A 21,121-nucleotide genomic window follows, 5' to 3' on the forward strand; every position below is an offset into this window, starting at 1 on the left:
AAAGGTGTGTCACATAGCACTATAGGCTATGACTACGGCTCCTAGCCGAAACGCGTAAGCCAGACAGTGCCACACCTGTTATGCTTTTACTTGTGTTTGCCATTCGCTTTTAATCTGAGTTTGAAATAAAGACGTTTTAATTATACTCTCCAGGACTACCGCTTTTCTATATTTCTATATTTATAGGTATAAATATATATTTGTGCAAAAAAATCATATATATATAGAAATATGTATTTATGAATAAATAGAACATATTCTATGTGAAGAACATTGGAATGTGAAATATTTATATTTTCATGTTTATTTTTTTCCACTTTTTTGCTCCATTGACTTTTATTGGGGAATACGTTATCGCACTTGCAATATTAGAACTTTGGCTTTTTACGCATGTCAGATGTGCACTTGCGCAAAAACAGTTTACCTTCAACTCATAATATGAGCACAACCCAACGCATGCAAAAAGCTTTAAATAGTGCTCCACTTGTAATCTGCCCAATATTTCATAAAATTATTAACTTTAAAACTTTTATCCATCTACAGGACACCACTCAAATTACTGTGTGAAAATATGAAGAAACAGATTGTCTCTCGGGCCTTCTATGGATGTAAGTCACCACTTCCAACAATGCTATAGGACATCCATATTATTCACATAAAAGCAAAGCCACATTCTGTCTCTTTGTTATCTAAGTTTATTTTATATTATATTAAAAAATAATGTTTATTCTATCTACAATATAATTACAAGTATAGAATATGCACTACTTTTGCAGAGTTAAATACTCAGTAGTGCAGGGTCGATAGTCTTAAACGAATTAAAGCAAGTCATTTTTCAGCTACTATGGCCCTTTAACACCTTGATTGGGATTCTTGAAAAAGCCCTATCAGACCACAATCACATACTCGAAGATCATCTGTGTTTGAATTTAGTCTTAGAAAGCTATACATGATATTTATTAAAGCTAGACAATAACTACCTAATGTTACATAATGTAGATTATTTTTTATCTGTGTATTCCAAGAATTCCAGTTTAAATAAAAAACGGGACAGAACTTATTTAAAAATCTTAATTTGTCTTTTTCAAAATAGGGCTGGCCTACTGTCGCCATTTGTCTACTGTTCGTACACATCTCTCTGCCCTGGTGAATCATTCAATTATTCCGCCTGATAAACCTACAGATGCGTCAGGAGGATTAACCAAAGAAGTATGGAGCAAATATCAGAAGGATTTGAAGGTAAGTCATATTACAGTGCACTCATACTACAGCAACACTCTATTAGAGTAAAGTACTAATGTGTTTGACACAAAATAGCTGGAAACATACGGCTAGATTACGAGTTTTGCGTTAGAGGCTGTGCGGTGCTAACGAACAGTTTATGCTCACCGCTCACTTACAGACAGCGCTGGTATTACAGGTTTTTACAAACCAGACAAGAAGTGAGCGTTGAGCAAAATTTTGCTCATTACCGCACTCCAATACCAGCGCTGCTTACGTTAGCGGTGAGCTGGTGTAACATGCTCGTGCACGATTTCCCCATAGGAATTAACGGGGAGAGCCGGCTGAAAACAAGTCTAACACCTGCAAAAAAACAGCGTAAAACTCCTTAACCCAGCCCTATTGATTCCTATGGGGAAATAAAATTTATGTCTACACCTAACACCCTAACATGAACCCTGAGTCTAAACACCCCTAATCTTACACTTATTAACCCCTAATCTGCCGCCCCCGACATCACCACAACCTACATTATATTATTAACCCCTAATCTGCCGCTCCGGACACCGCCGCCACCTACATTATACTTATGAACCCCTAATCTGCTGCCCCCAATGTCGCCGCAACCTACCTACACTTCTTAACCCCTAATCTGCCACCCCCAACGTCGCTGCCACTATAATAAACATATTAACCCCTAAACCACCGCACTCCTGCATCGCAAACATTAGTTAAATATTATTAACCCCTAATCTGCCGTCCCTAACATCGCCACAACCTACCTACATTTATTAACCCCTAATCTGCCGCTCCCAACGTCGCCGCCACTATTCTAAATTTATTAACCCCTAAACCTAAGTTTAACCCTAACCCCCACTAACTTAAATATAATTTAAATAAATCTAAATAAAATTATTATAATTAACTAAATAATTCCTATTTAAAAATAAATACTTATCTTTAAAGTAAACTAATAGTTACATTGTATCTAGCTTAGGGTTTATTTTTATTTTACAGGCAAGTTTGTATTTATTTTAACTAGGTAGAATAGTTGTTAAATAGTTATTAACTATTCAATAACTACCTAGTTAAAATAAAGACAAATCTACCTGTAAAATAAAACCTAACCTAAATTACACTAACACATAACACTACACTATAATTAAATTAATTCCCAAAATTAAATACATATAAATAAAATTATCTAAAGTACAAAAAAAAACAAACACTAAATTACAGAAAATAATAAACAAATTACAAGACTTTTAAACTAATTACACCTAATCTAATCCCCCTAACAAAATAAAAAGCCCCCCCAAAATAAAAAAGCCCTACCCTACACTAATTACAAATAGCCCTTAAAAGGGCCTTTTGCGGGGCATTGCCCCAAAGTAATCAGCTCTTTTACCTGTAAAAAAAATTACAAATCCCCCCCAACATTAAAACCCCCCACCCACACATCCAACCCTAATCTAAAACCCACCCAATACCCCCTTAAAAAAAGTCTTCATCCAAGCCGGGAGAAGTGGTCCTCCAGACGGGCAGAAATCTTCATCCAGACAGCATCTTCTATCTTCATCCATCCGGCGCGGAGCGGGTCCACCTTCAAGACATCCGGCGCGGAGCATCCTCTTCCAACGAAGTCTTCTTACTAAATGACGGTTCCTTTAAGTGATGTCATCCAAGATGGCGTCCCTTCAATTCCGATTGGCTGATAGAATTCTATCAGCCAATCGGAATTAAGGTAGAAAAAATCCTATTGGCTGATGCCAATAGGATTGAGCTGGCATTCTATTGGCTGTTCCAATCAGCCAATAGAATGCTAGCTCAATACTATTGGCTGATTGAATCAGCCAATAGGATTTTTTCTACCTTAATTCCGATTGGCTGATGCATCAGCCAATCAGAATTGAAGGGATGCCATCTTGGATGACGTCACTTAAAGGAACCGTCATTTAGTAAGAAGACTTCGTTGGAAGAGATTGCTCCGCGCCGGATGTCTTGAAGATGGACCCGCTCCGCGCCGGATGGATGAAGATAGAAGATGCCGTATGGATGAAGACTTCTGCCTGTCTGGAGGACCACTTCGTCCGGCTTAGATGAAGACTTCTCCCTGCTTCGTTGAGGACTTCGGTCCGGTTGGATGAAGACTTCTCCCGGTAAGGTGATCTTCAAGGCATTAGTGTTAGGTTTTTTTAAGGGGGTATTGGGTGGGTTTTAGAGTAGGGTTGGTTGTGTGGGTGGTGGGTTTTAATGTTGGGGGGGATTTGTAATTTTTTTTACAGGTAAAAGAGCTGATTACTTTGGGGCAATGCCCCGCAAAAGGCCCTTTTAAGGGCTATTTGTAATTTAGTGTAGGGTAGGACTTTTTTTATTTTGGGGGGGGGGGTGGTTTATTCTGTTAGGGGGATTAGATTAGGTGTAATTAGTTTAAAAATCTTGTAATTTGTTTATTATTTTCTGTAATTTAATTTAGTGTTTGTTTTTTGTACTTTAGATAATTTTATTTAATTGTATTTAATTGTATTTAATTTAGGGAATTAATTTAATTATAGTGTAGTGTTAGGTGTAATTGTAACTTAGGTTAGTTTTTTTTTTACAGTTAAATTTGTCTTTGTTTTAGCTAGGTAGTTTATTAAATAGTTAATAACTATTTAGTAACTATTCTACCTAGTTAAAATAAATACAAACTTGCCTGTAAAATAAAATTAAACCTAAGTTTTATTAGTTGTATTGTAGCTAGCTTAGGGTTTATTTTATAGGTAAGTATTTAGTTTTAAATAGGAATAATTTAGTTAATGATAGTTATTTTTATTTAGATTTATTTAAATTATATTTAAGTTAGGGGGGGTTAGGGTTAGGGTTAGACTTAGATTTAGGGGTTAATAATTTTAATATAGTGGCGGCGACGTTGGGGGCGGCAGATTAGGGCTTAATAAATGTAGGTAGGTGTCAGCGATGTTAGGGACGGCAGATTAGGGGTTAATAATATTTAACTAGTGTTTGTGATGCGGGAGTGCGGTGGTTTAGGGGTTAATATGTTTATTATAGTGGTGGCGATGTGGGGGGGGGCTCGGTTTAGGGGTTATTAGGTAGTTTATGGTGTTAGTGTACTTTTTAGCACTTTAATTAAGAGTTTTATGCTACAGTGTTGTAGTGTAAAACTCTTAACTACTGACTTTAAAATGCGGTACCAGTCTTGACAGGAGAGGGTCTACCGCTCACTTTTTGGCAGACCCATAATACCGGCGCTATGCAAGTCCCATTGAAAAAAGAGGATACGCAATTTAAGTAAGTGGATTTGCGGTATTTCCAAGTATGGCCAAAAAAGTGAGCGGTACACCTGTACCTGCAAGACTCGTAATACCAGCGGGCGTTAAAAAGCAGCGTTAGGACCGGCCAACGCTGCTTTTTAAGCCTAACGCACAAGTCTCTGCATAATCTAGCCGATACACTTTTTAATATAGCGTCATTAACCACTTCAGTGTCCGATATTTAGTATTTCCTTAGAGAATCCATTTCCAAAATGATGTTTTGTATTTCCTTCTATATAGCATGTTAAAATATATATAATGCAATGAAACTTAAGATTAAGGGGGACATTTATTAAACTCGGCTAGGGAACCTTTTCTGTCTGTTTATGGTATTTATATACACACAAGCATATGCATGTGCAATCCCACTACTTCTTTCATGCAACCAAACATGCAGTAGCAGATTTAGCCAATCATCCAGAATGATATGTCTGCTACTTCTAAGGTAGCAATCACGTTAGGAAGCTGCAGCATTATGACCAAAGCTTGTTAACTTTTAGCAGTTTGCAGTCTGCCCTAAAAAGTTTTTAAGCTGCTTCTATGTGTTAAATTTCCCCCTAAAAATAAAAATTCCATGGCAGGCGACAAGTTTTAGACACATTTTATATGATACTTTTAAACTACCCCTGAAAACTTGTGTCATTTTGTCAAGACCAAAATGTATCCTTATTGACAAGTAGACCAGTGGCAGCTGGTGAATTTCCCACCCCTTTAATAAAGCCCTCCCCCTCAGATGGCCCCACCCTTGTGAACCTAAGTAGCCCTCTGGTTTCAATATATACTTACCAAGTGCAGAAAATTCTTACAGATAAGTGTAAAAATACAGCTTTGTACCATTTTTTTATTAATGGAATATCAAGCTGCCTAATAAATCACATTTTATTGCAGTTTCAGGAAGAGACAGAAAGATGATGTGCTGGGCTCTAATACCATGACCCTCACTCTACACTTACAAATTACACACTGCACCCTCCCACATTACCAGAGCTCTTCCACCTTCATTTTACATTTCACTCAGTCAGCTCTCAGTTAAATGATAAATCTTCTGTTGCAGCACAGTTCAACCCTAGCAATTTCACTAGGGGTTAAGTGCACAAAATACATTCTTCTTTCTGCATCTCCTCTTTACGCTATAGAAAATACTTTTATTTTGAACCCTCACACACACTCCTGTGTGTCTCCCCTCACTGCCCTGTTATGTACCCTATTGCAGCTGCCAGCATTCTGCCAGCACACAGCGCAGTGAGAGGAGGAGAGAGGAGAATGTGGGAAGGTTCAGGATTAAAAAAAAAGTATTTTCTACAACAGTGAGAGGAGGTGCAGATAGGAGAATGTACTTTGTGCCCAGCTTTTAACCCCTATTGTGAGAAACAAAAGAGAAGAAAGAGGCGCCTCATAGCGTAGCCATGTATAAGATAAAGGTGATGTGTCAAATAATGGAAAATCACTCACATTTAATGATGGCACCAACTGAATGGCAGGCAGACGTTCACAGCAGTCAGCTTGCTGTTTCACAGGTGGTGGTATCACCAGATTCAAACCTTTTGGATACCGTCTCCTTCCCTGTTGTTCGGCTTTCCTTCTGAGTGATGTGACTCACTCCGTCGATTGGTGCAGCACAGGAAATGTACTTTAATGCAACGTGTTTCTCAGCTCAAAAAAGCCGTTTCCTCAGGCATTAGGAAACAGTTTTTTTGAGACGAGAAACACGTTGCATTAAAGTACATTTCTTTTACACAGGCGATCCTGTTCTATTATTGAGGTGTCTGTCTATTTTACACACCCAATATTGGACATTTTACGTAGGATTAATACACAACTAACATAGTGTATTTCCTGTGCTGCACCATTCGACCGAGCGAGTCAAGTCACTCAGAAGGAAAGCTGCACGAAAGGGAAGGAAACGGTATCCAAAAGGTTTGAATCCGGTGATACCACTGCCTGTGAAACCGCAAGCTGACTGCCGTGAACGTCTGCCTGCTCTTCTTGCACCCCAGCAGTTGGTGCCATCATTAAATTTGAGTGTTTTTCCATCATTTGAAACATCACCGTTATCTGATACATGGCTACGCTATGAGGCACCTCTTTCTTCTCTTTTGTTTCTCAAACAGACTACACCTCCGTACCAGCAGTATGAAGGGAAGCAGCGCACAGTAAACAGCCTGTCTTTTCGGTCTTTACTAAAAATCTAAAACATTGATTTTAAGGCATTAATCTCAATATTAAGCATCAATCTATTATTGATATACACATTTATATACACATTATATGTGTATATAAATTAGATAAATGCACAATATCTGCACTGCACTTTATATTCTAATAGTCACTTTTTACTCACTTATATTTGTATTTCTTTTGTTCATTACTAATCACTGATATTTTAGAGGTGTGGTTTAATTTAGGTTGTTGCGATGTGGGGGGCTGGCGGTTTAGGGGTTAATAGGTTTCTTTAGTGGTAGTGATGTGGGAAGCCAGAGGTTTAGGGGTTAATAACTTTATTTAGTGGCGGCGATGTCAGGGAGCGGCAGAATAGGGGTTAATAGATTTATTATAGTGTGGGCGATGTTGGTGTGCAGGGGAATAATGGTTAATAACTTTAGTATAGTGGCGGCGATATCGGGAACGGCAGATTAGGGGTTAATAGCTTTATTTATTTGGCAGTGATATTGGGAGAGGCAGATTAGGGGTTAATAAGTTTATGTAGGTGCCGGCGATGTCGGGGGCAGCAGATTAGGGATGTTTAGATGTGAGGTTTATGTTAGGGTGTTAGGTTTAAACATATATATATATTTTTTTTCCCCATAGACATCAATGGGGCTGCGTAACAGAACTTTTCATTCCGCGATCGCAGGTGTTAGATGTATTGGCTGCGCTATAAGTGAAATAACGCAACTTTTGTTGCGTTCGTTAAATTACCTATAGCGCGCATAACTTGTAATCTACCTGACAGACTTTTATATAATATTGTAAAACAGAAGTCAATAAATATATTTAAATGTAAAGCTGATAAACAATATTTATGTAATCTATATTTGCTATTTAAATGAAAGTACTTTTTATATGAGATAAAATAATCACTTGCCATACATGGTGCTTTAGTGAACAGCTATTCTCTGTGCACTTGTTAGCACACGCCCAATTCCTGTACAGACCCCAAACCCTTTGCGGGATCCGGGTAATGCCCCGCAAAAACATAATTTATGTAAGAACTTACCTGATAAATTCATTTCTTTCATATTAACAAGAGTCCATGAGCTAGTGACGTATGGGATATACATTCCTACCAGGAGGGGCAAAGTTTCCCAAACCTTAAAATGCCTATAAATACACCCCTCACCACACCCACAAATCAGTTTAACGAATAGCCAAGAAGTGGGGTGATAAGAAAAAGTGCGAAGCATATAAAATAAGGAATTGGAATAATTGTGCTTTATACAAAAAAATCATAACCACCACAAAAAAGGGTGGGCCTCATGGACTCTTGTTAATATGAAAGAAATGAATTTATCAGGTAAGTTCTTACATAAATTATGTTTTCTTTCATGTAATTAACAAGAGTCCATGAGCTAGTGACGTATGGGATAATGACTACCCAAGATGTGGATCTTTCCACACAAGAGTCACTAGAGAGGGAGGGATAAAATAAAGACAGCCAATTCCTGCTGAAAATAATCCACACCCAAAATAAAGTTTAACAAAAAACATAAGCAGAAGATTCAAACTGAAACCGCTGCCTGAAGAACTTTTCTACCAAAAACTGCTTCAGAAGAAGAAAATACATCAAAATGGTAGAATTTAGTAAAAGTATGCAAAGAAGACCAAGTTGCTGCTTTGCAGATCTGGTCAACCGAAGCTTCATTCCTAAACGCCCAGGAAGTAGATACTGACCTAGTAGAATGAGCTGTAATTCTTTGAGGCGGAGTTTTACCCGACTCAACATAGGCAAGATGAATTAAAGATTTCAACCAAGATGCCAAAGAAATGGCAGAAGCTTTCTGGCCTTTCCTAGAACCGGAAAAGATAACAAATAGACTAGAAGTCTTACGGAAAGATTTCGTAGCTTCAACATAATATTTCAAAGCTCTAACAACATCCAAAGAATGCAATGATTTCTCCTTAGAATTCTTAGGATTAGGACATAATGAAGGAACCACAATTTCTCTACTAATGTTGTTGGAATTCACAACTTTAGGTAAAAATTCAAAAGAAGTTCGCAACACCGCCTTATCCTGATGAAAAATCAGAAAAGGAGACTCACACGAAAGAGCAGATAATTCAGAAACTCTTCTAGCAGAAGAGATGGCCAAAAGGAACAAAACTTTCCAAGAAAGTAATTTAATGTCCAATGAATGCATAGGTTCAAACGGAGGAGCTTGAAGAGCTCCCAGAACCAAATTCAAACTCCAAGGAGGAGAAATTGACTTAATGACAGGTTTTATACGAACCAAAGCTTGTACAAAACAATGAATATCAGGAAGAATAGCAATCTTTCTGTGAAAAAGAACAGAAAGAGCAGAGATTTGTCCTTTCAAAGAACTTGCGGACAAACCCTTATCCAAACCATCCTGAAGAAATTGTAAAATTCTCGGTATTCTAAAAGAATGCCAAGAAAAATGATGAGAAAGACACCATGAAATATAAGTCTTCCAGACTCTATAATATATCTCTCGAGATACAGATTTACGAGCCTGTAACATAGTATTAATCACGGAGTCAGAGAAACCTCTATGACCAAGAATCAAGCATTCAATCTCCATACCTTTAAATTTAAGGATTTCAGATCCGGATGGAAAAAAGGACCTTGTGACAGAAGGTCTGGTCTTAACGGAAGAGTCCATGGCTGGCAAGATGCCATCCGGACAAGATCCGCATACCAAAACCTGTGAGGCCATGCCGGAGCTATTAGCAGAACAAACGAGCATTCCCTCAGAATCTTGGAGATTACTCTTGGAAGAAGAACTAGAGGCGGAAAGATATAGGCAGGATGATACTTCCAAGGAAGTGATAATGCATCCACTGCCTCCGCCTGAGGATCCCGGGATCTGGACAGATACCTGGGAAGTTTCTTGTTTAGATGAGAGGCCATCAGATCTATCTCTGGGAGCCCCCACAATTGAACAATCTGAAGAAATACCTCTGGGTGAAGAGACCATTCGCCCGGATGCAACGTTTGGCGACTGAGATAATCCGCTTCCCAATTGTCTACACCTGGGATATGAACCGCAGAGATTAGACAGGAGCTGGATTCCGCCCAAACCAAAATTCGAGATACTTCTTTCATAGCCAGAGGACTGTGAGTCCCTCCTTGATGATTGATGTATGCCACAGTTGTGACATTGTCTGTCTGAAAACAAATGAACGATTCTCTCTTCAGAAGAGGCCAAAACTGAAGAGCTCTGAAAATTGCACGGAGTTCCAAAATATTGATCGGTAATCTCACCTCCTGAGATTCCCAAACTCCTTGTGCCGTCAGAGATCCCCACACAGCTCCCCAACCTGTGAGACTTGCATCTGTTGAAATTACAGTCCAGGTCGGAAGAACAAAAGAAGCCCCCTGAATTAAACGATGGTGATTTGTCCACCACGTTAGAGAGTGTCGAACAATCGGTTTTAAAGATATTAATTGAGATATCTTCGTGTAATCCCTGCACCATTGGTTCAGCATACAGAGCTGAAGAGGTCGCATGTGAAAACGAGCAAAGGGGATCGCGTCCGATGCAGCAGTCATAAGACCTAGAATTTCCATGCATAAGGCTACCGAAGGGAATGATTGTGACTGAAGGTTTCGACAAGCTGTAATCAATTTTAGACGTCTCTTGTCTGTTAAAGACAGAGTCATGGACACTGAATCTATCTGGAAACCCAGAAAGGTTACCCTTGTTTGAGGAATCAAAGAACTTTTTGGTAAATTGATCCTCCAACCATGATCTTGAAGAAACAACACAAGTCGATTCGTATGAGACTCTGCTAAATGTAAAGACGGAGCAAGTACCAAGATATCGTCCAAATAAGGAAATACCACAATACCCTGTTCTCTGATTACAGACAGAAGGGCACCGAGAATCTTTGTGAAAATTCTTGGAGCTGTAGCAAGGCCAAACGGTAGAGCCACAAATTGGTAATGCTTGTCTAGAAAAGAGAATCTCAGGAACTGATAATGATCTGGATGAATCGGAATATGCAGATATGCATCCTGTAAATCTATTGTGGACATATAATTCCCTTGCTGAACAAAAGGCAATATAGTCCTTACAGTTACCATCTTGAACGTTGGTATCCTTACATAACGATTCAATAATTTTAGATCCAGAACTGGTCTGAAGGAATTCTCCTTCTTTGGTACAATGAAGAGATTTGAATAAAACCCCATCCCCTGTTCCGGAACTGGAACTGACATAATTACTCCAGCCAACTCTAGATCTGAAACACAATTCAGAAATGCTTGAGCTTTCACTGGATTTACTGGGACATGGGAAAGAAAAAATCTCTTTGCAGGAGGTCTCATCTTGAAACCAATTCTGTACCCTTCTGAAACAATGTTCTGAATCCAAAGATTGTGAACAGATTTGATCCAAATTTCTTTGAAAAAACGTAACCTGCCCCCTACCAGCTGAACTGGAATGAGGGCCGTACCTTCATGTGAACTTAGAAGCAGGCTTTGCCTTTCTAGCAGGCTTGGATTTATTCCAGACTGGAGATGGTTTCCAAACTGAAACTGCTCCTGAGGACGAAGGATCAGGCTTTTGTTCTTTGTTGAAACGAAAGGAACGAAAACGATTGTTAGCCCTGTTTTTACCTTTAGACTTTTTATCCTGTGGTAAAAAAGTTCCTTTCCCACCAGTAACAGTTGAAATAATAGAATCCAACTGAGAACCAAATAATTTGTTTCCCTGGAAAGAAATGGAAAGTAGAGTTGATTTAGAAGCCATATCAGCATTCCAAGTCTTAAGCCATAAAGCTCTTCTGGCTAAGATAGCCAGAGACATAAATCTAACATCAACTCTAATAATATCAAAAATGGCATCACAGATGAAATTATTAGCATGCTGGAGAAGAATAATAATATCATGAGAATCACGATTTGTTACTTGTTGCGCTAGAGTTTCCAACCAAAAAGTTGAAGCTGCAGCAACATCAGCCAATGATATAGCAGGTCTAAGAAGATTACCTGAACATAGATAAGCTTTTCTTAGAAAAGATTCAATTTTTCTATCTAAAGGATCCTTAAACGAGGTACCATCTGACGTAGGAATGGTAGTACGTTTAGCAAGGGTAGAAATAGCCCCATCAACTTTAGGGATTTTGTCCCAAAATTCTAACCTGTCAGGCGGAACAGGATATAATTGCTTAAAACGTTTAGAAGGAGTAAATGAATTACCCAATTTATCCCATTCCTTAGCAATTACTGCAGAAATAGCATTAGGAACAGGAAAGACTTCTGGAATAACCGCAGGAGCTTTAAAAACCTTATCCAAACGTATAGAATTAGTATCAAGAGGACTAGAATCCTCTATTTCTAAAGCAATTAGTACTTCTCTAAGTAAAGAGCGAATAAATTCCATCTTAAATAAATATGAAGATTTATCAGCATCAATCTCTGAGACAGAATCCTCTGAACTAGAAGAGTCCAAAGAATCAGAATGATGGTGTTCATTTAAAAATTCATCTGTAGAGAGAGAAGATTTAAAAGACTTTTTACGTTTACTAGAAGGAGAAATAACAGACAAAGCCTTCTTTATGGATTCAGAAACAAAATCTCTTATGTTATCAGGAACATTCTGCACCTTAGATGTTGAGGGAACTGCAACAGGCAATGGTACATCACTAAAGGAAATATTATCTGCTTTAACAAGTTTGTCATGACAATTATTACAAACAACAGCTGGAGAAATAGCTACCAAAAGTTTACAGCAGATACACTTAGCTTTGGTAGATCCAGCAGGCAGTGGTTTTCCTGTAGTATCTTCTGGCTCAGATGCAACGTGAGACATCTTGCAATATGTAAGAGAAAAAACAACATATAAAGCAAAATAAATCAAATTCCTTATAAGACAGTTTCAGGAATGGGAAAAAAATGCCAAACATCAAGCTTCTAGCAACCAGAAGCAAATGAAAATGAGACTGAAATAATGTGGAGACAAAAGCGACGCCCATATTTTTTGGCGCCAAATAAGACGCCCACATTATTTGGCGCCTAAATGCTTTTGGCGCCAAAAATGACGCCACATCCGGAACGCCGACATTTTTGGCGCAAAATAACGTCAAAAAATGACGCAACTTCCGGCGACACGTATGACGCCGGAAACGGAAATGAATTTTTGCGCCAAAAAAATCCGCGCCAAAAATGACGCAATAAAATGAAGCATTTTCAGCCCCCGCGAGCCTAACAGCCCACAGGGAAAAAAGTCAAATTTTTGAGGTAAGACAAAATATGATAATTTAAAGCATAATCCCAAATATGAAACTGACTGTCTGGAAATAAGGAAAGTTGAACATTCTGAGTCAAGGCAAATAAATGTTTGAATACATATATTTAGAACTTTATAAATAAAGTGCCCAACCATAGCTTAGAGTGTCACAGAAAATAAGACTTACTTACCCCAGGACACTCATCTACATGTTTGTAGAAAGCCAAACCAGTACTGAAACGAGAATCAGTAGAGGAAATGGTAAATATAAGAGTATATCGTCGATCTGAAAAGGGAGGTAAGAGATGAATCTCTACGACCGATAACAGAGAACCTTATGAAATAGACCCCGTAGAAGGAGATCACTGCATTCAATAGGCAATACTCTCCTCACATCCCTCTGACATTCACTGCACGCTGAGAGGAAAACCGGGCTCCAACTTGCTGCGGAGCGCATATCAACGTAGAATCTAGCACAAACTTACTTCACCACCTCCCTTGGAGGCAAAGTTTGTAAAACTGATTTGTGGGTGTGGTGAGGGGTGTATTTATAGGCATTTTAAGGTTTGGGAAACTTTGCCCCTCCTGGTAGGAATGTATATCCCATACGTCACTAGCTCATGGACTCTTGTTAATTACATGAAAGAAAGGCCCTTTTAAGGGCCATTGGCAGTTTAGTGTAGGCTGGGTTTTTTTTTTATTTTGGGGGGGCTTTTTTATTTTGATAGGGCTATTAGATTAGGAGTAATTTCATTTTTATTTTTGATCATTTCGTTTTTTATTTTTTGTAATTTAGTGTTTTGTTTATTTTATAAGTTAGTAAATTTTATTTTATGAATTTAATTTATTTCATTTTATTGTAATGTTAGGTTTTAGTGTAAGGCAGGTTAGGTTTTATTTTACAGGTAACTTTGTATTTATTTTAACTAGGTAGTTAGTAAATAGTTAATAACTATTTACTAACTAGTCTACCTAGTTAAAATAAATAAAAACGTACCTGTGAAATAAAAATAAAACATAAGATAGCTGCACTATAACTATTAGTTATTTTGTAGCTAGGCTAGCTTATGGGTTTTTTTTACAGGTAAGTTTGTATTTAGTTAATAATTCTAAGGTTTATTTAGATTTATTTTAATTATATTTAAGTTAGCGGGTGTTAGGCTTAGGGTTAGATTTAGGCTTAGGGTTACGTTAGGGTTAGGTTTAGGGGTTAATAACTTTAGTATAGTGGCAGCGACATTGGTGCGGCAGATTAGGGGTTAATAAGTGTAATGTAAGTGGTGGCAATGTTAGGGGCAGCAGATTAGGGGTTAATAACTGTAATGTAAGTGGTGGCGATGTTAGGGGCAGCAGATATGGGGGCCTATCTATCAAGCTCCGAACGGAGCTTGATGGCTCGTGTTTCTGGGGAGTCTTCAGACTCGCCAGAAACACAAATTATGGAGCAGCGGTCACAAAGACCGCTGCTCCATAACCCTGTCCGCCTGCTCTTATGAGGCGGACAGGAATCGCCGGAATTCAACCCGATCGAGTACGATCGGGTTGATTGACACCCCCTGCTGGTGGCCAATTGGCGACGAGTCTGCAGGGGGCAGCGTTGCACCAGCAGCTCACAAGAGCTGCTGGTGCAATGCTGAATACGGAGAGTGTATTGCTCTCAGCATTCAGCAATGTCTTGCGGACCTGATCCGCACTGTTGGATCAGGTCCGCAAGACATTTGATAAATAGGCCCCTAGGGATTAATAACTGTAATGTAAGTGGCAGCGATGTTAGGGGCAGCAGATTAGGGGTTAATAACTGTAATGTAAGTGGTGGCGATGTTAGGGGCAGCATATTAGGGGTTAATAACTGTAATGTAAGTGGCGGTGATGTTAGGGAACGCAGAGTAGGGGTGTTTAGACGTGGGGTTTATGTTAGGGTGTTAGGTTTAAACTTAATTTTTTCTTTCATCAACAGGGCTGCGTTACGGAGCTTTTGTTTCCGCGATCGCAGGTCTTCTTTTTGGCCTTCTCTCCCCATTGATGTCTATGGGGAAATCATGCAAAAGCTCGTCAAAGCAGCGCTTGATTTCAGTGCGGTATGGAGCTCAACACCACCATATCGCCCGCACAAGCCTGCTTTTTTAAAACCTGTAATAGCAGCGCTATAGGGAGGTAAAATAACGCTGAAAATGTTGCAGTCGTTAATTTCCCTATAGTGCTCAAAACTCGTAATCTGGCTGATTATCTTTTAAGGGTTTAGAGCCATGCCATCATATGAGGGTGTCTCGCTGGCTGAATAAGGTCTGGATATGAAAAGATCTCAGATTGCTCATGATAGATTGATTCTTTAAAGGTGCATGGGAGCAAAAAAATAACAGCAGATACAATACAAAATATATAAATTAATTTACTTACTTCTGTTGACCTATTTCTTCTCTTGGTATCCATGAGAGCATAATACTGAGGTAGACACAGAAGTGTGCATGTGCCTTGAGCACTATATAGCAGCAATATTTTCAAATGTTTGTTGTAGCAATATGACATGCACACTTCCGTGTCTACCATAATATGAATGCAAACTAATTTGTTATAATAAATATTGATTACTGCTCAATAAAGGAAATATGGTGCTATATCAGAAGTATTTTATGTGTGTGTATTTTTAGACACAATTTAATATTAGCAACTATAACTTCTGTTCTGTATTGATTTTTTTTTATACCCAAGACAATCCATCCTTGATAATATTGTTTAAAAATAAATACCGTTTACTGAGTCCTAAAAGAAATTGCCAATTTGTGGTTTGTGTTATAAAGGAAATCTTTCTTATGGAAAAGTATATAGTTTTACTAAAGGTAAAGATGAAATATTCTAACATTTACATTCATTATATGATCTGGTGTTTTTTTCTCTGTTTTTCTTTCTTTTCTGAAAAACGTGTCCCTCCTGACCTGAACTCTAGTAAAATTATGTCATGTAAAAGTATGGCAGTGCTGCAGCTTGGTTATACTTTTTTTTAGTGATATTTGACCTGCAGTCTCTGTTGCACACCCAAATTACCAAGAAGATATAAAGTTGGCAATGGAGGTAACAGTAAATTTGGGGAGTTTTTTTTTCTTCACGTTTACACACACTCTAAACAGTGAATCATCATGTATTCTCTGTCTTACCGAATCAGATGATCTTCTCTAAATATCTTCGCTGTCATGTTCTTTCTGTGCCGGGCCCGGCTGCCACTGAGTGCCACTGCCAGAGACACACAGCCAGTGCCTGCTGGCACTGCTCCATCCTTCTCCCATGCTCTCTGCTCTTCCTGCACACACAGCACCAGCTGGCTGGCTTCTTCCTTTTCCTCTCCAGTCTCCAGTGAGTATCCCGTCATGTTCCTTGTGCTGTGAAGGAACGTGACCTGGCTCAGGGCTGGAACTGGTGTGGAAGAGGAGCAAATAGCTAAATAACTAAGTGAACATGGGTCAGGGAGGCGCACTGCCACTGCGCAATTACCTCAGTCATTCTCATGATCTCACTCAAAATAATAATAATTTTTTAAAAAAAATACACTCTTCCTCCAACATTATGCAAGTGCCGGGGCTGGCAGGGGGGCAAGCCATTATCTGAATGGGGCAAATGCCCCCCTTGTCCCCCTGTAGCGACTTCACTGGTTGCACCCTCTAGTAAGCCATTTATAACTGTCCCTAATTGGCCTTAGCAGAAAAAGAAACCTAACTGTCTTATGTATATTAGAATGTTACCCTTGTTTCTCTTAAAAAACTAATGTAATTTGAAAAAAAATATGTGTATATTTTATTCTCAGGCTCATAATTGCTCTGAATACATAATTCCACCAATGATTTATTTAGTGTTTAATGTCCCTTTAACGTCTTATATAATTTTGCTTCTCTTGATAGAATAATGTCCCTCTTAATAAGGAGAGTACTTACCAAGATTGTGGGCAATGCCGTGTAAATGTCAAGTCAATCTATTAATCTGTCTGTATGAACCATTATAGTTTATTTTGTGCTTGAAGACTTACTGTACATTTCCATTGTAAATATACAGAATTACAAAGAGCTGGAGTTGCTCAGGTTAGTGTATTACGGCGGTGTGGAACATGAGATCCGAAAAGAGGTTTGGCCATTCCTGCTTGGACATTACAAATTTGGAATGACAAAAAAAGAAATGGATAGGGTAAGTAGAGCTTAATGTATAAAATATGTGTTTTTCAATATTAGAAACTTGTCCCAGTGTCCCTGTCATTTTCTATTTTAGGTTTTACAGGGATTGTATGACATCATTTACAGAGATTGCAATAATAAATGGTTCCTGGATATTTTTGTTAGTTTGTTTTGTTTTTATAGCTGTTTAGAGGCTAGAGATTATTTACTATAGACCGGTTCTATAAATTTGCTTCTTACTGTACAAAAATCACATATTTTGTTTTCCCTTCTACAAGGTTGATGAGGCAATTGCTTCCAGGTACCAAAAGGTAATGGCAGAATGGGAGGCCTGTGAGGTGATCGTAAAGAGAAGAGAAAAGGAATCTCACTCAGCAATTTATGCCAAGCTCTCGTCAGGCAGTAGCATAGACAGCCATGTGCTACGTTTGATTCACCGAGACTCCACAATCAGTAATGATGTGAGACATCACCCTTATTAATCATACCTGTGTACAATAGTAAAACAGTGGTTGGCTTTTCAATTGTTCATTAGTAGGGTATTTTTCTACAAAACAAGGACACTTTAGCTGAAACTGGTGGGTCGTTGCAAGGGAAATATATGTAGAATTCTAAAAAGAAAATGAAATTATTGTCATTAAATGAAGAATGTTGCAATTTATGTATTTGACAAAATCTTATAGCTTAATGTCAGATTATATATGCTTTTCCAATTGATAGGCCTTAGTAGATACTATTGATGTGGTTGCTGACTTTAACCATGATTGCAGCACTGCTTACTCCAAATACATAATTTATGTAAGAACTTAGCTGATAAATTAATTTCTTTCATAGTGGTAAGAGTCCATGAGCTAGTGACGTATGGGATATACATTCCTAGCAGGAGGGGGCAAAGTTTTTCAAACCTCATGCCTATAAATACACTTCCTACCTCACTCATACCTTAGTTTAATGTGTAGCCAAGAAGTGAGGTGTAAAAGAAGGAGTAAAAAGCATACAAAAAGAGGAACTGAAAAAAATAAAAAGCTTTATATAAAAAATCATAACCACAAATAATAGGGTGGGTCTCATGGACTCTTGCCACTATGAAATAAATTAATATATCAGGTAAGTTCTTACATAAATTATGTTTTCTTTCATGTACGTGGCAAGAGTCCATGAGCTAGTGACGTATGGGATATAATACCCAAGATGTGGAAATCCACGAGTCACTAGAGAGGGAGGGATAAAATAACAGCTAAATCCGCTGAGAAAATAACTCCAAAATAATTAAGTTTTCTTTAAAAAATCAAAAAGGCATTAGAATCAAACTGAGACAACTGCCTGAAGAACCTTTCTACCAAAGGCTGCTTCCGAGGAAGCAAACACATCAAAATGGTAAAATTTAGTATAAGTATGCAAAGAAGACCAAGTTGCAGCTTCTCAAATTTGATCAACTGAAGCTTCATTCTTAAAAGCCCAAGAAGTGGCAACTGATTTAGTAGAATGAGCTGAAATTCTCTGAGGCGGAGACTGCCCCTCCTCCAAATAAGCTTTGTGAATCAAAAGTTTCAACCAAGATGCCAAAGAAATGTCAGAGGCTTTCTGACCTTTCCTGGAGCCAGAAAAAATAACAAATAAACTAGAAGTCTTTCTGAAATCTTTAGTAGCCTCAACATAATATTTCAGAGCTCTTACCACATCCCAAGAATGTAAACATCGTTCAAGAGTATTCTTAGGATTAGGACATAAAGAAGGAACAACAATTTCCCTATTGATGTTGTTAAAATTTACAACATTAGGCAAAAATTTGAATGAAGTCGGCAAAACAGCTTTATCTTGATGGAAAATCAGATAAGGAGACTCACAAGAGAGAGAAGACAACTCTTCTAGCATAAGAGATAGCCAAAAGAAATATCACTTTCCACAAAAGTAATTTAATATCTAGAGAATGCATAGGCTCAAAAGGAGGAGCCTGTAAAATCTTTCAAACCAAATTGAGACACCAAGGAGGAAAAATAGATTTAATAACAGGTTTGATACGAATCAAAGCCTGAACAAAACAGTGAATGTCAGGAAGTTTAGCAATCTTTCTATGAAATAAGACAGAAAGAGCAGAAATGTGTCCTTACAAAGTATTTGCAGACAAACCCTTATCCAAACCATCCTGAAGAAACTGTAAAATCCTAGGAATTCTGAAAGAATGCCAAGAATAAATATGAATGGAACACCATGAAATATAGGTTTTCCAAATCTGATGATACATTTTACTTGAAACAGACTTACCAGCCTGTATCATAGTGCTAATCACTGAGTCAGAGAAACCTCTATGACTAAGCACTAAGCGTTCAATTTCAATGCCTTAAAATTTAGAGATTTGAGATCCTGATGGAAAAACAGCCCTTGAGACAGAAGGTCTAGCCTAAAAGGAAGTGGCGAAGGCTGGCAACTGGACATCCGGACAAGATCCGCATACTAAAACCTGTGAGGCCATGCTGGTGCTATCAGAAACACATGAGATTGTTCCATTATGATCTTGGAGATCACCCTTGGAAGAAGACCCAGAGGCGGAAAAATATAAGCAGGTTGGTAAAACCAAGGAACTGCTAAGGCATCCACCATCCTCCGCATGAGGATCCCTGGACCTGGAAAGGTATCTGGGAAGCTTCTTGTTTAGATGAGAGGCCATCAGATCTATTTCTGGAAGACCCCACATCTGTACAAGATGAAAAAACACATCTGGATGGAGAGACCACTCCCCTGGATGTAAAGTCTGACGGCTGAGATAATCCGCTTCCTAATTGTCTACACCTGGGATATGAATCGCAGATATTTGACAAGAGTTGGATTCCACCCAAGAAAGTATCCAAGATACTTTCTTCATTGCTGAAGGACTGCAAGTCCCTCCTTGATGATTGACATATGCCACTGTTATGATATTGTCTGTTTGAAAACAAATGTAAAGTTATCTCTTCAATAGAGGCCACGCCTGACGAGCTCTGAAAATAGCACAGAGTTCAGTTCTAAAATATTGATTGGTAACTTCGCCTCTTGAGGTTTCCAACCCCCTTGTGCTGTCAGAGGCCCCCAGACAGCTCCCCAACCTGTAAGACTTGCATCTGTTGTGATCACAGTCCAGGTAGGATGAAAAAATGAGGCCCCTTGAACAATAAGGTGATGGTCTAACCACCAAGTCCGAGAGAGTTGAGTTTTGGGATTTAAGTATATCAGTTGTGATATCTGAGTATAATCCCTGCACCATAGGTGCAACATGCAAAGCTGTAGAGGTCTAATATGAAAATGAGTAAAGGAGATCGCGTCCGATTCTGCAGTCATAAGACCTAAAACTTCCATACACATAGCCACTGAAGGGAATGATAGAGACTGAAGGTTTAGACAAGCTAAAACTAACTTCATTTGTCTCTTGTCTGTTAGAGAAAGAGTCATAACCACTGAATCTATCTGAAAACCTAAAAAGGTGACCCTTGTCTGAGGAATTAAGAATCTCTTTTGTAAATTGATCCTCCAACCATGTTTAAGCCATAAAGCTCTTCTAGTAAGATAGCTAAAGACATAGATTTAATATCAATCATAATGACATCAAATATAGAATCACAAATAAAATGATTAGCATGTTGAAGTAAAAGAACAATGCTAGAGAATTCAAGATCTATTAACTGTTGAGCCAAACTGTCCAACCAAAAAGTTGAAGCAGCAGCAACATCAGCCATAGAAATGGCAGGTCTAAGAATATAGCCAGTATGTAAATATGCTTTTCTAAGATAGGATTCAATCTTCCAATCTAAAGGATCCTTAAAGGAAGTAGTATCTTCCATAGGAATAGTAGTATATTTGGCTAGAATAGAAATAGCCCCATCAACGTTAGGGACTTTTCCCCAAAACTCTAAATAAGCCACAGGTAAAGGATAAAGCTTTTTAAACCTAGAAGCAGGGTTAAAAGAAGTACCAAGTTTAGACCAGTCTTTAGTAAACATATGAGAGATAGCATCTGGAATAGAAAAAAACTTCAGGAGTAACC

At 38.4% G+C, this 21,121-nt stretch overlaps 1 protein-coding gene across 1 annotated transcript in view; it reads left to right on the forward strand.

The window, feature by feature from the left end:
* The window catches only part of SGSM2 (small G protein signaling modulator 2), a 534,608-nt gene that overhangs the window by 467,580 nt on the left and 45,907 nt on the right, over nt 1-21,121 (forward strand). Inside the window, exons 14-17 of the mRNA XM_053705239.1 lie at nt 544-608; nt 1,094-1,239; nt 16,988-17,116; nt 17,382-17,564. Of these exons, the coding sequence (XP_053561214.1) occupies nt 544-608; nt 1,094-1,239; nt 16,988-17,116; nt 17,382-17,564 (523 nt within the window). The remainder of the gene's footprint in view (nt 1-543; nt 609-1,093; nt 1,240-16,987; nt 17,117-17,381; nt 17,565-21,121) is intronic.

This window comes from Bombina bombina, chromosome 3, assembly GCF_027579735.1.
Source record: "Bombina bombina isolate aBomBom1 chromosome 3, aBomBom1.pri, whole genome shotgun sequence".
Lineage (NCBI taxonomy): Eukaryota > Metazoa > Chordata > Amphibia > Anura > Bombinatoridae > Bombina > Bombina bombina.